The 17,117-nt window shown below is 42.7% G+C and overlaps 1 protein-coding gene and 1 long non-coding RNA gene across 3 annotated transcripts; both read right to left on the bottom strand.

Annotated features, from left to right (window-relative positions):
* Window positions 1-6,298: 6,298 nt before the first annotated feature.
* On the bottom strand, window positions 6,299-10,564 carry PHF7 (PHD finger protein 7). Its single transcript, XM_039867570.1, has 8 exons — window positions 10,528-10,564; window positions 10,017-10,234; window positions 9,537-9,661; window positions 8,906-9,065; window positions 8,235-8,341; window positions 7,661-7,777; window positions 7,108-7,232; window positions 6,299-6,914 (listed from the first exon to the last, which is right to left on the bottom strand). Exons 1-8 carry the CDS (start codon window positions 10,562-10,564, stop codon window positions 6,727-6,729), a joined length of 1,077 nt encoding a protein of 358 aa, XP_039723504.1. The 3' UTR covers window positions 6,299-6,726.
* Window positions 10,565-11,379: 815 nt separating this feature from the next.
* Window positions 11,380-17,058, bottom strand: LOC120606334 (uncharacterized). 2 transcript variants are annotated; one of them, XR_005653873.1, is made up of 4 exons: window positions 16,213-17,058; window positions 15,072-15,181; window positions 14,416-14,468; window positions 11,380-14,017 (listed from the first exon to the last, which is right to left on the bottom strand). It is a non-coding gene; the product is annotated as an uncharacterized LOC120606334 (long non-coding RNA). The 2 variants fall into 2 exon arrangements; XR_005653872.1 differs by having other exon boundaries at window positions 16,726-17,051.
* Between the last annotated feature and the right edge of the window lie 59 nt (window positions 17,059-17,117).

Below are 17,117 nucleotides of genomic sequence, written 5' to 3' on the forward strand. Positions count from 1 at the left end.
AAAGCAGCCCTTTTTACTTTCTCAGATGGCTTCTGTGCTTCCCTTTCACTCAGTTAAGCCCAGCTCAGGTCCCAGACATCTCTAGAATTTCCCAACTGGAGGAGTAGGCAGGGCAGGCATCACGAGCCTGGCCTGCCTCCTGCCAGGCTGCCCTCCCTAGCTAGCAGAGGCCCCACATGCAGCTAGAGCTGGGTGGGCCCCAGAGGACTTGCTTGCATGCTTCTGCTGGTCCAGAAGCATGCAACTGAGGCTTCTCCAGCCAACCACATCTCCTCCTTAGAACTAGGAAACAGTTGCTCAGAAACAGTCCAATTTCCACCTGAGTTAAGGATCCACCCTAGCCTTGCTCAAGTGCTAGTCTGCAGGGGCTCCTGCAAGGAGAAAGTTCAATACACACCAAGATCAAATCCCTAGGGTTTTCTAAGACTACAAACTTGGCCCTGATGTGGAGAGAGAATGAGGGGGTGGAGCTAGCTTCGGATACAATATCTGATAAGGAGCTCAGGGATTGTTGGGCCCCCACCCTGGCTCCTCTTCCGGACTCACCCACACCCCTGGTGCACAGGAGATGAGGCAATGGCCTCTGTGGCCCTGTGCCCACTTCCCACTGCCCAGCCTCTGCTTCCTTTGCCATGGGTACCACTGCTGGGCCCCTCTCGCTTAGAGGCTATGTCCTAATGAAGCCTTTCACTTTCCATGCTGGATTTTCATTAAGGAAACTCCTGGTTCCTCATTGCAGCCTTAAAAAAAATCATTCTCCACTGAGGATGGGAAATGCTGCATTGTCTCCAGAGGGCAGGCCTCTTCAGGGGTGCCTGCCCTCATCTTCACACCAGGCCACCAGCAGTTAGTCAGTAGCTTACACTCAGGGACTCTGCTGATGAGGGGGACTCAGGTGACCAACTAGTCTTGACTTCTTTAACCCAGGGAGGAAGATGACTAGAGTGCACCCTAATCTATACCAATGAGGTATGTTTCACTGCCATGAGCATCCCATTGGGCAGGCAAGGAAGACCAGGACAAGGAGAGAGTTGTGGGCTGGTGAGGATTCCAGAGTGAAGCAGAGTCCAGGTGTCTGCCATCAAATGGAGGGGATGGACTAGGGACACTCAAAGCCCAGATTGGCCTGTTAGGAGGACAAGGCTCTGCTCTCACAGATAAAGGTATAGTAAAATGACATGGCAGACTAGCAGTTTGCTTTATGGACATGACCTCATCTGTTCACTCTGCCTGCCTACCCACCCCCAGCTGATAAGAATCTGGTGCTGTTTCCTGTAGTCCAAGGGTCTCAGACAATGGTGTGAACGGCTGGCCCTACTGGAAAGGACATTGTTCAAGGAAGAAAAATAACACACCAGCACAAAGCTAGGGCAGGATCTGTCTAAATGTAAGGGTCTGTTTACAAACCTATGATTTCCAAGGGGAGGAACACAATGGGAAATTATTTTTGGTGAGGCTGGAGTCCCCTCTAGAATGCTCCTGGGGGCCGGGGATGGCTTTGATGACCCAGGCAGGTCTCAGATGCTCTGAGAGGGATGGACACTGATGGCTCGATGCCTTCCTGTTTATCAGGGGTGTACATGTAGAGCAGGGTCAAGGAACAAATCTAAACCAAAGATAAGGGGGAGTAGCTCCTGGGCCTCACTTCTTTTCTTCTGGGTCTCAACTGCCCCACTGCTCAGGGACCCCAGGACTGGAGGAGGTTTACTAGGGAGAAGGGAGGACAAATTTTCTGCTTTTTGTTTTCTAAAAAACATCAACTCTTTGGTTTATGGCCTCCAGTTTCCATGTTGCTTTTGGGGGAAAAAAAAAAGTGTACAAGGCACGAGATGCTTGCAAATAACTGACTCCTGGAATGACGTTCCCTGGCTTAGTCACTAGGGCACCTTCTCACACCTGGGGCCCCCCATGATGCTGCAACTCACCCCTAGCAAGCCTGGGAGCACACAGATGCAGTATCCCTGGGGTCAGGGCCAACATAGGTGCTGTTTCTCATAACAGCCTTCCACTCTGATCATTAGAGCTTTTAAACCACCACCCAGAGGCCCTAATGTCAATGGGCATGTGGTAGGAGGGTGGAGCAGAAGAAAAACAGAACTATATCATCCATTTACCTTGGGACTGGCAGTCCCCAATTTCAGGGATGGGAGGAGGGCAGCTGGGGTTAGAATGGCCATTTTAGGTCTGGAAAGACCATGAAGGCAATCCTGTCTGAGGATTTGACCTGCAATGGAAATGTCATTAGTAATTCTCATACTAATTTCTAAACCCGACAGGAGTACACTTCATGAATAAATTTGAACGGATGTGTTTGCAACAAGTGAAGAGCAGTAAATCCTGTGTAATAGCAAAATAGAAGCAAGCCACTTAACCTTCCATGCTAACAATGCCCTCTGGTGTTTGAGAGCAAAACAACAGGCTTATGAATAGAAAGGGTATGAGTACATTCATCAATTCAGTAGACATCAAATTTCCTCTGAATATGGGGCCCCAAGCCAGACACAAGGGGAAGGAAGGTTAATAAGACAGACAGGCTCCTGTCTGTAAGGGGCTTCCAATCTAGTGGGAGAGACAGATCCACAACTGTAGGATCAGATAGAGAATGGTGTGGGCTATAATAGGAGTGTAAGAAGAGTCCAGTGAGAGCACCCAGGGATGAAGAAATGGACCTTATGCTGGGTTCGATAAACTGAAGATAGAGGTTAGGGCTCTTTAGACTGTGAACTCCACACTCAGGGCCCGGTATTCCATGGTAGCCAGGGTGGAGTTCCCGGGGGCGGGGTGTCCTGGGAGAGGCAGCTGTGTGGGACCATTTGTGGAAGGCCTTAGATGCCAATCTCAGTGGGGGTCATCCTAAGTAAAGAGCTAACATATGTTTTATGATAATTAGCAGAAGGGAAAGGGGTGGCTGTGTCAGCAAAGCAAATGGACACAGGAAAACATGCAGAGAGAAGGCTTTTGCTGCAGTCCTGTGAGGCACAGGGCTCCTAGTGGAGTACTGGCAGTGGCATGGAGAGGAAAGCAAGCATTAGAAAAGTAGGCAAACTGACAAGAAAGAGGGTGGTTGGAATAAAAGGAAGCAGAAGTAGATTCTGAGGTTTCTGGCCCTACTTTATGGTTCCTATAAAGGTAAGGATTAGAGGAAGAGAGCAGGCATTTTGGAGCATTTTTATTAACATCTATTTCTACCCTCTCCAAGTGAAGTACTTGTTCTAAGTCCTAAGCTATAAAATAGTAATTAAGTCTAATAGACACATCATTTGTGAAAACAGATATTTAAAATATTCAAGATGAGCCTTGGGCATCATATAGTGCCAAAAAGTAAAGAAGTACTCAAACAAAACAAAACACAATAATGATGATATGTGAAAGGACACAGGAGCTCTGAATGGCCAAAGCCAGAACAAATTGAGCAACAAAATAAATGAAGCAGTATATGATTATAACCCAAAACATAGTATACATATCTATGAGTTCATATTGACATGAACAAGTGATTGACTAAACAAACAAACAGGCAAATAGACTTGGAGAAAATAGGTAGATCTCCTATGCAGAAGAATCTCAAATAATTTATGTAGATACTCTGTCTTCAAGGAAGGAGGAGGCATAAGTCCTCACTCGTTCATTGTGGGCTATACAGAATAACTTCCTTCCAAAAGGTACAATATGGAAAGTGGGGGAGTGGGGGGAGGTAAAGGAGTAACTTCATGGTGGAGAAACCTGACAAACACTACTTTGGACAGATGATTGAGATCAACATCAACAGAGATAAGTCATGTTGATAGCATATAACTTCGATGTGATGGGATGAAAATGACTCTTTACCTGTGTGATCTTTCTCCCCTAAATTCATAACCTTGGCCTAATCATGAAAAAAAAAATCAGACAAATCTAAATTGAAAGGCAGTCTACAAAATATCTAACTAGTACTCAGAACTGTCAAGGTCATCAAAACCAAGGAAATCTGACAAACTGTTATAGGCAAGGCGAACCTCAGAAGACATGACAATTCAACACAATGTGGTATCTTGGATGGGATCCTAGAACAGAAAAAAGACATTAGGTAAAGACTAAGGAAATCTGAATAAATGATGGGCTTTAGATAATAACGATGTATCAGTAATGGTTCATTAATTGTGACAAATGTACCACACTAATGTAAGATGTTACTAAGGGAGGAAACTGGATTTGGGATATTATGGGGACTCCCTATACTATTTTCACATTTTTTCTTTAAATCTAAAACTATCCCAAATTAAAAGTTTATTTAAAAAAAAAAACTAAACTCATTTAGTAGAGAATGACCAGGCCCAGATGACAAATAGAACATTTCAAAGTCCATTTCCAGCCTACTAGAATGAAATTGGCTATTAACATCAATGGAGAGTAAAGGTATAAAGATTAAGACATATTTGTAGGTGTGTGTGTGTGTGTGTGTGTGTGTGTGTACATGTGTACATATGTACGTGCCAACTGCACACAGAAGTCAGGCAGCCTGAACGTCTGGGCGACAGAAAACACCCCTTGTCTCCCACCCCACTCCTTCTGCCACAAGCTCCACCTCCCACCCACAGCAGCTGGAGTCCAGAGGGCACTGTTAGGGGACCAATATTTTCAGTTAAGATGCTTCTCATACTTTAGTATACACATGGAGTCTTTTAAAAGGAAAAGATACTACCCCAGATGTCTGAGAATATGCTTAGAGACCCAAGTTATAGAAAATCTAGATTAAGAAACTAAAGTCTTAACCTTGAAAGTGTCTCAGTTGTGAATGATCATTGCAAGAGTTGTCTTTTAGGATGGCAAAATATTTGTTTTCGAAATGAAAATCCACAATTTAAAATTTCTCATGTCACTTGTAGAGCTCTGACAAAGTGTTCCAGGATGCCTAGGGTAGGAAGCACAGCACTAAGTCATCAAACCCATGGGAGAGAAAAAGAAGAAAAAGGCACAGTCATGGGGAAGCCTAGGATGATAGCTTTGTGGTAGGCCCCGGGAACAGCCAGCTCAGAAGGAGGCTCTAGAAGGCAGATCTTCCAGAAAAGAACTGCAACTAATAGGGAGCTGATGTTTGGCCTATGAAGAAAATTATATTTTGAGGCAATTAATCATGTAGAACATTTGAGAGGAATTATCATAGGCATATAGCAAATAAAAAAAGAGGCATGTCTTCATTTCAGTGAAAAACAAAACAAAAAAAACAATGTATAAGAGAAGAATAATCATAGTATACTGCCTGGCTCAATAGTAAACAGCATATACATAGTCATAGTAATGTAAACACTGAAGGTTAATTTAAAAAAAATTGTGATGCAATTATAAAAGGTAAAGAGAATGAAAATGGGAAGCTTTAAATGTGCTAGATCTTTATGTAACATACTAGGAAGTCAATAATGTCTAAGATTGATCAATCAAGAAACGGCTAAAAAAGTGGAAAGTCATTGCCTTTTGAGAATAGGACTGGGGGTAGGGAAGAGTGAGTCAAGAGACTGTTTTTCATCAGAATCCTTCTAGTACTTCTTAAAATTTTTAAAGTCTGTTACTTTGCCTATATACTTTGATAACAACAAAAAGACACAATTTACATCCCCTCTCCTCCACTGTGTGATTCCAAGTGAAATCTGGTCAAATCTGAAGGTGATCTCTGTACATGACTTGATGTGAGTCTCCAGGGGTCAGCAGCATTTGAACCAAGAGCCCCATCCTCTGTCGTTAGTGAGACCCAGTAAGACCCTGAGAACTCAACGTCTGGCAATGGTCCTGAGTTTCCCCTGCTAATCCAAATCCCACAAAATCATTAAAACACATAAATATGAGATAGGTTCTATTTAATTTCTCCCAAGACTGTCAGTCAGATTCTCGGCCCAGCTGCCTTGCTTAATGTAATGGTCCTGACCTGACTCCCTTACCCAGAGGGAATGCTGGAGCTACCAAGTGGCTGTGCAGAGGTGTGTCCTCACTCATGCTCTGAAGGTTTGCTGAAGACCGCGCTGCCTAGAGCAAGCGGAAACCCTTCTGCATCAGTGAGCATGTCAGTTCCTGGCTAGTTTGAGTCCAAGGCCCTATTCGCAGTCCAATGTAGACTCCTTTGCTGCTTACCTCCCTCATGAGAACCTATCTGTTTATTTGCACAATGATGAAATCTCTGTCCCTGTAAAGTCGATTTCCTTACCAACTGCTTTCCTCCAAAGCAACATGTCTATGTTCTAAGTTGGAAGTTCCATATTTAAGTTGCTGAATTTTATAGATTAGAAGCGTGGGTTTTCCTATTTCCTCACTCTACCCTCCAGATTCCTTAGTGTTCTAGATAAAATCCAGAGTGAATTTTTAAGGAGACACCAATGAAGAGAAAGCCTTTATTTGCATAACAAATGTGGGTGAAGTAAAAAGAGGCACAGGAGAACCAGATTAAGGTGAAAGAATTTCAGTGGAAGGAGAAAAAAGGGCCCTCTGGGGACCAGGCAGAAAGCAGAGGTGCTATCACAGCAATATACATATTCCTTCGTTGACATCTGGACTGCTTTGTCTTCACGCTCCCCTGGGACTTCTCTTTCCTTGGTTCATAGTCTCGCTGCTGGCCCCCTTTCCTTGTCTCACAGTTCCAAAGTGTTCCCTCCCCCAAGCCCAATGGAAGACCACAGCTCTGTTCCCAAATGTGCTTGGCAGCAACTACTCATAAGCTGTTACTTGGAGTTTTTTGCAGCTTTTAGTGATTTTGACACCCTAGGACCGCCTGGAGTGGCCTCTCCTGCCACCAGAGGACTCTGGTTTCTCTAATGTGGAAGGTCCTGACCAATCAGTCCAAGAAAGGTCCAGATTCTCTTCCAGGCTGGTGTCTCTGCAGGAATGCCTCCTAGAGTAGAAAGTGCTGCTGCAGCAGGGGATGCCACCTGAGTTTTCAGGTATGTAATCTGTGATGAAAGAAAGGTAGGAGAGGAAAACTCAACCTTCTCAGGCACAGATCCTTAAGCCCCTCCCTAGCTACTTTCCTTCTCAAACTAAAGGCACCACTAAGTCCCCATCTGGTGGCATGCCCTCCTCCTTTCCAGGCACCACAAGTGCCCCCATCTCCAGTTCTTAGACCAGAGCATCCCTCAGTTTCACCTGTGGCTTCAGCCGAAGGTGTGCACTCCTCACACTCCCATTTCTTACTGTTGGATCTAAGAAAGGAGCAGTCCCTATGGGTTCCATGGGATCCACATGTAGTACACAGAATGAGGCTCCACCTCCTATAGGAAGACAAGGAAGGGTTGTGAGCACAGATATAATACTAACTACCACTCTTGGGATGTTTGTTACAGGCTAGGCCTTTGCCGAGGGCTTCCCAGACGATTTTTTACTATACATTTTACCCATGACAGGTGTGTGACTGAGTGCTGATCCCACAACCCCGCAGTCAGGCACAGACACTTGAAAAGGATTTGGAAAGAAATTGTTCCTGAGTGTCTCTCCACTGGGCACAAGGAGAGGCAGACCCTGCAGAGAAACTTGTTCACATGCACATGGCCTGCAGGCTGCTCAAGAATGGTACTTAGCAATCATGTTCACCCTGAGGTCTGCAAACAAAAGTGAATTTCTTGCTCTTAATAACTGTGCCAAGGTCTAAGCCTAAGATGGCACTGATGAGACATCTCTGTAGCCAGGAGCCTCTCCCTACCCTTCATCCTCGAAGCTGTCTCTGCCTTGTTCATGCAGACAAATGGGGGCATCACAATGCTGATAACGCTGATACAACTCTGAGAAAGCCCCTGGCTCGAGTTCCCAGGCAGCATCTCTACAGTGGGAGAAGAAAACAATGAGTAAGGGACACATAAACGGTTGGTGAAACCTTTGTCCATCTGAGAGGAACTAGGAAGAACTTAAACTAGCAGAGCTAAAGAGTTCAATAGGTTTCCTGAATAATTTCAGCAAGGCTGGGCAGGCCTGGCAGTGGCAGAGGGCTGAAGCAGGATGAGTGGAACATGGGGGTTCCTTAGTTCCACACTGGAATTCAAGAGCCCCCTCCCAGGGAATTCTGATCCTCAAAGCACCCTTTTCTGAAACATGCCTTACATCCCCCCTGCTCATTTGCTTTTGATAATTGAAAAGCTCTCTCTCCACCCCTCTCTCTTCACCATATATCAATGCCTTGGCTGCTTTTTCATTCTCTAAACTATCCTCACACTCATCTCCTCCCTAGAAATAAGGCAACTCATTCCCCAGCTCAATTCCTGCTTTAGAGTTTCCACTACCTGTCTGGAATATGAATTCCCATTCTTAGCATTTCTTGAGGAAACTCTTCTCGATTGTTACAATGTGGACATTTGAAGAAATGCTTTGCTGATGTGTGGGCATATTTCTGTAAGAGAAACATAGAAGAGCTTTGTGTTTATAAAAACACTATCTGTCATCACCTTTTTTCCACCCCTGCCCTCATCTCACAAAGAGGATGTAGCTAAGAAAGCTTGACTGGTGATCACAGGAAAAAGAGTTTGGGTGGGTTAGGGTGAGGGCTGCAAATCCAGGTGCCAGACCAGGGATCAAAAGCTCAAGACTGCTACCAGCAGTGCCTTAGCTGTCACCTCTGGCCATGGAGCTTGGCAGCGTTGATCCAATAGGGTTCAGGTACCTGGATACATGTTTCCCTTTCCTTCCATCCCAGGAAGTAAGGCTGATTTTGAGGCTACTTGACTCATTCTAGGATCAGCTCATTTGCCCTAGCCATTCTGAGGATTTTGCTCAGTCTAAATCTTATCATGAAGTGGTCCTACAGGTCACAGGTAACCAGAGAATGGGCTGTCTTTCCATTGACTGCCTGGAACCAGCCCTGTATACAGGCCTTTGATGGAGATTGCCTGCGCATTTCCAGGGTGCTTTGAACTATGGCAGTTGTAGAAGGTCCCCAGGGTAAAGGAAGCCCTACCTGTATGCACTTGCGGTGGTAGACAGTTTGACTACAGCATGGGCTCTGGATATTTTCGACACTTGCTTGGGATAAGTCTTCACAACACAAGATGCAGCTTTCCTCCCCCACATTCCCCCATTGGATGTCCTGTGTTGGGCGATGTTTTTCACAAAATGATCTGTGGCAGAGTAAATAGACTTGGTTTTGATTTGCTGTTGATGCAGTTTTCCAGCTGCCTGGCCTAGGGAGGGCAACCAACCACCCGGGCCAGTGCCGGGTGAACCTCTATGCTCCTGGGGAGGAGGTTGAGGAGGAGGGTGAAGAACAGCCACATGCTTTCTCACAACTGCTCTCCCACTGAGCAAAGCTCCAGGGACTATCTCCACAGCCTCTTGTTTCTGAAAGCCCCTCTTCGTTCTGAGCGACTGTCTAAGAACTGCAGCTGTTCGTAATTTAAGAAGGGGACAGGAAGCAAGAAGTAACCCCTGTGAAATTGCCAAGTCAAGACACTGTTTCTCATTATTGAAGGGAGAGAGAGATTCACTGGTGAATCAAAACAGGCCCGTGAGAACTAGACTCTGATTTCATTAGTGGTTAATTAATAGCAAGTTGCAAAAAAGCAGCTTGACTTTTCCCCTTCATCACTCACTTGTACTCTCCAAAAAATTGTGAAAGGCAACCCTTTTCTTGGCCACAAGGAAGATGGAAGTTTGTGACACAATGATCCTTCTGGCAGTTGATGGCAGCTCCCCTTTTCTTGCACACAAAGCAGATCTGCAAATGAGATCCCAGGCAGTGCTCAGGGCTCCAAGAAAGACAGACATCTATATAGCATTCTGTGGCACATCATTCCATAGAATGGAAATTTTGTGAAGCAACAGCCATTCCCTTTCCTCAGTGGATCTGAAAGCTCTGGGGCTTCAAGTAGTACTGAATTTTTTGTTTTCTCAGGATAGTGCTTAGGATACCACACCCAGAAAAGCATGGAATTTAAGAGAAGGACCAGCTAGGAAATCCAGGAGTCCTTTGACTTCTAATTAGCAATTAGGGAAAAGAACAGAAGCAGAGATAATCAGAGAGATATAAAAAAAAGGCCTTGCCCAAGACTCCACTTCCAGGGTATTCTAACCTTTCTAGAAGCCCGGGCTGCCTCTTTTTTGATGTCTTCAGGCAAGAATCCATGGAAACCTTGGTTGGACTGGCCCCTCTGAGGCAGCTTGCTAGATAGGATCTGGGAGAGCAGCAGAACCAGGCTGTCAGCATTGATCAGTGAAAAAGTGCAGTGGGGTGAGGACAGAGTAGAAATAGAGCTTTGTGAAATATATAATGCATTTATAGGGCAATTTACTTAACACAGAGGCTTACATAGCATTAACTACGTGTTGTGTGTTCTAAGTGCTTTTCAAATATGAACTCATTTAATCCTCATAGCAACCTTAAGAGGTAGGTACTATCGTCATCCCCATTTTATACAAGAGATTATGTGACTTGCACAAGCCCATAGCACTCCATAACCTGAGCTCTTACCCACCTTTGTGTTATGCTGCCTCTCTTGTGTGCTGAGCACTTTGAGGAAACACTCCCTGTGCATTGACTCATTTTATGCTGTGATATAGATGCTATCGTGATCCTCATCTTACAGAGGACGCCCCTGAGGTGCAGCACGGGAAGCGACATAGCTGGGTCACAAAGCAAGGAGGCAGCAGAACTGGCATTAACGTTCAGGGTAAGAGTGTAGGTCTTGGCTCCTTAATACAGAATAAATACTCTTCTTGGAGTGTGTTTTTTATAGGAAGGGAATCAGGGCTTTAAAATATCCTGACTATAGTCATTCTGCCTTATAGAGAAAAGGGAGGAACTGAACCTTTCTTTAAAAACACACTTTAAAGGGCGTTTTGTTTCTGAAAAGCCCCCAAAGCAAAGTCTAGAATGGGAAATCAAGGGGAAAAAAAAGCTAAATGGTTATGTACTCACAAACAGTGTACATGCACATACTCTGGAAGAATGCCAGCACCCCAGCCTCATCGGAAGAATCTTCCCAAAATATTGGAAAGGGTGCTAGACTTTCTGCAGTAATTACATATAATGTGAATGGGGGAATTAGGTTTTATTTTTTGTTTATTTTTATTTTAATTTTTTTTATTTTTTTTATTAGATAACTTAAGGACACTTGGATTATAGCTGTATGTTCTCAATTAGGTTTAAAACATCCATTTTAATACTAATTATCTCAGGGCTTTAGGACTATCTGAGTGATTCCTGTTTTATTTATACTTTTGAGTATTATTATTTTCTACAATGAGCATCTATTATTTCTATAAACAGAAAAATCAACAGTGAACATTTGAAACAATCTAAATGTCCTTTAATTGTACTTTTTAGCATAGCCATACCATGGAATACCAATGAGCTATTAAAAATCAATATGTTCTATATAGAATGATCTCCATAAGTACATGAGGTGAAAAAAAGCACAAAATACAAATACAAAATACAGTATACAGTATTTTTATTTTTATGTTGAAAATGTATATGCTTGTAAATGCACTGAAATTAACCAAGACATCACATCAAAACCAGACAGTACTTACAAGAGAGGAAAATCACAGACCAATCTTTCTCATGAGCACAGATGTAAAAATGAAACAAAATATTAACAAATTGAATCCAGCACCATATGAAAAGGATAATACATCGTGACCAAGCAGGGTTTATACAAAAAATGTAAGGTTAGTTAAACATTAAAGAATTCAGTCAATGTAACAAATCACATTAACGAAATTAAGGGGAAAAATCATAATCATGTCAATAGATGCAGAAAAAGCCTTTGACAAAATTCATGATATGCTTAGCAAACTAGAAATAAAGGGAACCTCTTTAATCTAATGAAAAGCATCTATGAAAAACCTACAACTAACATCATATTTTAATGGTGAAAAATTGGATACTGTCCTCTGATGTTGGGAACAAGACAAGGATATTCACTCACAATAACTTCCATTCAACACTAGATTGAAGGTCCTAGCTAGTACAATAAGGCAAGAAGAAGAATTAGAAGAACTAAAGGTTAGGAAGAAAAAGTAAAACTGTCTTTATTCACACATGACATGATTATGTACACAGGAAATTCTAAGGCATTAACAAACAAACAAACAAACAAAAAATGAAACAAAAAACTACTGAACTAATAAGTGAATTTAACAAGATTGCAGGATATAAAATAAATATACAAAAATGAATTGCATTTCTATATACTAGCAACAAACTTGAAAATGAAATTATAAAACACCGTTTATAATAGTATTCACAAAATGTTTAGAAATACATTTAACAAAAGATGTGTAATTCTTCAGTTAAAAAAAAAACATGCTAATGTTTATTTTAAAAGACCCAAATAAATGGTAAAATATATCATGTTCATGGATTGGAAGATTCAATATTGTTTTTCCATTCTTCTCAAATTGATCTATAAATTCAATTCAATCCCCATCACAATCCCAAACTGGCTTTTTAAAAAATATATAAATTTGAATCTAACTATAAAATTTATATGGAAAAGGACCTGACAGCCAAAACTATCTTGGAAAATATTGCAAAACTTACAGTACTTAATTTCAAGACACTATAAAGCTACAATAATAAAACAGTGTTGTATTGTTGTAAGGATCAATGCACAGATCAATGACATAAAATAGATCATCCAGATGCACTGATATTACTGTCAATTGATTTCGAAAAAGGCACTGAGATAATTCAATGGATAGGCAAAGATTTCTTGGGACACATAAAAGAAAAACTGATAAACTGGACTTCATCAAAATTAAAAACTTTTGTTCTTTGAAAGTCATCATTAAGAAAATGAAAAGGCAAGCCATACGTTGGGAGAAAACAGTTACAATACACATATCTGAAAAAGATTTGTACCCAGAATATATAGAGCTCTAAGAACTCAATCAGATAAAAAAAAAAACAAACCCGGTTTTTAAAATAGACAAAATATTAGTATAGACACTTCATAAAAGAAAGTATGTGAATGGCCAATAAGTACATGAAAAGAAGCTCAACATCTTAAGTCATCAGAGAAATGCAAATTAAAACCACAATGAGATATCAATACACACCTAGTAGAATGGCTAAAATTAAAAAGACTAGACAATATCAAGTTCTGGCAAGACTACTGTGCAGCTGGAACTTCATAAATTGCTAGCAGGAGTATAAACTGGACAACCACTTTGGAAAGTGACTTGGCAACTTTGCATGAAGTTAAATATATAGTTAGCATACAACCAGTAATCCTACTCCCAGACATTTGTCCAAGAGAAGTGAAAACATGTGTTCACAAAAATGACTTGTGCATGAATGTGCACAGCAGCTTCACTGATAACACCCAAATGGAAACAATTCAAATGTCTATCAACAAGTGGAAAAATAAGCACATTATAATATACTCATGCAACAGAATACTACCAGGCAATAAAAAGGCAATAAAAAGATGTGACATGTGCAACAACATGGATCAATCTCCAAAACATTGCGTTGAATGAAAGAAGCCAGACACAAAAGAGTGCAAACTGTATGATTCGATTTATAGGAAGCATAAGAATAGGCAAAAGTAATCTTAGATCAGAACAGTGATTATCTCTGAGAGGATTGACTAAAAGTAGGCAGGAGGAAACTTTCTAGGATGATGAAAATATTTTGATTAGGACAGTGTTTACGTGGGGATATACATATCCCTACGATATATGGTTATCAAAACCCATCAAACTCTACACTTAACATGGGATTTGCTTTTGGGGAGAGGAAGGAGGATGGAAAATATTGCTTTGGGAAAAGATTTTTTATTGTACATCCTTTATACAGTTAGGATTTTATATCAGGTACATATTACTATTTAACAATCAGATTTTAAAAGAAAAAAGCTATTAGGGAAAACAAACAAAAAACAGAACTATGGAACTGAGGCTGGATGCAAAAACAGAATAGACCGTACAGCAAAAGCCCTGAAACATTCAAAGCAAAGGGGCCTTATACTCACAAGACAGAAATAGTGCACGCTGAGATCATCTTTTTGAAGAAATTCCCCTAATTTTTCGGGATCCCCAGGTTCTTGAAGGCATAGCCGGCATACTGGAAGAAAAGAATGTTAAGAATTCGCTTTGGGAACATAACCATCTCTAAGTTTGTGGAAGAGTAGAGTATTGGGAAAAGGGTCATTTTGACAGGGAGGGAGGTTGGGATGAAGGGTTATTTAGTATCAATTAGGTTTTTATATAATTTTGGATACATCTGAATGAGTTGGCTCCAACAACTCACTTCATTTTTTGTCTTAAATAGCCTTAATTAACTTGTTTCTTGAACTTTGGTTGTGATGTTTAAAAATTACAGACCCTGAGTTCTTCAGCATCTTAGAAAATCTGGGAAGGAAATAGGATTGACAGTGAGAGGAACAAGTTTGTTGCCCTACACAAGTGGTCTTTACTGGTGTTGGGAGGCAGCAGCTGAACAGAACCTCCAGTCTTTCTTACCAGGCCCTGAAGATGGCTTCTTCTGGGTTACTCTCCTTGTCTTGGTAGATTTTCTATACAAGGAAGAAGTAGAATGTAGTCTTTAAGGATCCTGTCAATATCCCCTGTAACATTTCCCTCAAAATACCATCCATATGTTTGATGAAGGACCAAATCTAAAGGCTAAGATGTCCGTTTCTTTTGCTATTTCATATTTTTTGAAAGCACAAAACATACCCACTGAAATGTGTTAATTATGTGAGATCTTAACCATCTTCTTGTTCCTGGTGTCAGTATTGCATGTGTTGACTGAATGAATGCAGGAACAAACCCCCTTTTACTGTTTCCTCTGTCACCTACTCTGAATCTTTATAGTAGTATCACATCCATAAAGCATAATAAAATGATACTAAAATTGATTAAGAAATTCCTATTCCTAGACATTATTCTTGGCTCTTTACATGTATTAGTTCAATGAATCTACAGAATGTTCTAAAAAGTGGGTGCTATTGTTATGCATATTTTCCAGATGCGGAAACTGAGGCATAAAGAACTGAAGTAACCTGTCCCAAGTCACCTGGCTAACAAGTGTTGGAGCCAGGATATGAACCTAGGCAGTAGGGTTCCAGAGCCAGCACTTTGCTACTAGGAATAGCCTTGAGAGGATAGTACCCTACCTCAATCGTTGACATTCTTTCTTCTCTTCTATAGCCTTCATTTGTTGCTTCCTCTCTCTCCTATCTTGAATTTTTCTGTACTAATATGAGGACAGTACAGGCTCTTCCAGCTATAAAAACAAATCAGGCTTGGTCAGCAATTTAATTCTAAAGTTGGCTATCAAGTTTCACGGAGTCAAAGCAAAAGTACAGTTCAGTTCCCAACCCACATGACAGAATATAAAGGACCCACCATCAATGCTAGTAATAGCCAATAATTATTAAATCATGTCAAGAACTGTTCTAGACATTTTACATGTGTCAACTCACAAGCCCCCCCGCAACCCCATGTAGCAGGTGCCATTATTATCCCTATTTTCAAGATGAGAAGACTGAGGCACAGGGAGGCACTTGCCCAAGGTCAGAGGTACTGCAATCACACAGCAGTACAAGAACTTAGAACCACTGCTGGAACTGGCTAAATGGTTGTTTTCCTTGTGCCTGCTAAATGCATGAGGTAGCACTCAGGAAAAAAGGCTCCTTTGCCCCTAAGTATGGGTACCTTGATTCTACCTAGTCAAAGCTAGATAAGCTAGTTCTTTCCTCGGAAAAGGGATTTCAGCTGCCTGAAACAACGACTCCCTCTAGTGAGAGACAAGAGATAACACTGACAGATCACCAGTTGGCTCCTGACACTTTTCACCAGGCTCAGATGGCCATTGAGGTTTGGTCTGTTCTCAACTTTTGTCTAGCTCTTCGAATATGAAGACGCCCTGACACTCCTCTCCTCATCAGTGTTAGCAGACTACAAATGTACCGTTTTCATTAGTTGCAGGGAGGTGGGGGGAATCCCTGAAAATGAAGGGGGACGAAATAAGTAAAATCGCTCCCAAAGGGAGGACTGTGTTTAGCCAGGGGAGAGGACAGCATTTCTGCGAACTGAGTGAATCAAGTCACTCCAGGGACACACACTCCAACAACCATGTCCTTACTGTACAGCGGGAGAGTGTGAACTTCTTTTGTGACTTTCAACTGTTCTGTATAAATACAACCACTAAGACAACTACTAAGGTAATACCGCCCTTCCTTTCTTTGTGTTTGCTCCATCTCCTCTTCTAACCCATGAGTCGCACAGAAGGAATGACATTAGACGGCTTCTTACACAACAAAAGCGCTTGGACAGGCTGGCAGAGAGAAGGGCGTGCACTAGGGGATCCACTTGAGCTGACTACTGAGCAGTTCCGGGTTGTTGGGGAAATCCTGACTGTCTAGCAATAGAAATAAAACCTTGAAACTCCGATTCTTTGCATCGCTGGACCAAGACGTTCCTTGAATGGGGTTCTATGCACACTGGTAGTTGCAGGAAAGACGCAACACTCTTCAAAGCATTTGAGGAGGGGCGATACAAAGGCGGGCTTCCACAAGCAGATTTCCTAACCGAGCGGATGCTCTCTTGAAACAGTTACCAAGCTGTTTCGCTGGATAAGCGTTGGGTCAAAGCTTGTCGAGAAAGTTAAAAATAAATAAGCATGTTCGGCCCCGCCGCCGCCGCAAGAAAAAACAATGATTTATTTGGAAAATACGTGTCGGTGTGGCCACAACTGAACCCGAGGTAACAGCCAGAGAAGGGGCTCAAGGAGCATCCCGCAGATGCCAGACCAGGATCATGTCGCACCTGCCGGGAGGCTGGTGCGGGGCCGGACCGAAGGTCGCCTCGGCCGCTCACTCCTCACGGTAGCGCACGGGGTCTCCCACCCAGTTGTTGCCGAGGGCGCCGCTGTTCTGAAGCTTTATTCGTTGTGGCTACCTCACGAGCTGCCGCCCCACGCGGTGACAGCGCTGGCGAAGGGGGCGAGCGCGCAAACGGGGGTCAGGTCACGTGGCCTGCGACGCAGGGAGAATACGGCTGCGGCGACCACCGCGACGCTGACAGTTGGCAGAACGGGACGGGCGCGCGCTAACGACCGCGCGCGCGCCTTTCTTTTCGTCCCGCCCCTTCCCCTCGCGCCATTACACTGTTCTCGCCCTGCCCCTTTCTCTAGCCACGCCCTTCGCCTCGCCCCGCCC

Source organism: Pteropus medius, unplaced genomic scaffold (assembly GCF_902729225.1).
Source record: "Pteropus medius unplaced genomic scaffold, Ma_sr-lr_union100, whole genome shotgun sequence".
NCBI lineage: Eukaryota > Metazoa > Chordata > Mammalia > Chiroptera > Pteropodidae > Pteropus > Pteropus medius.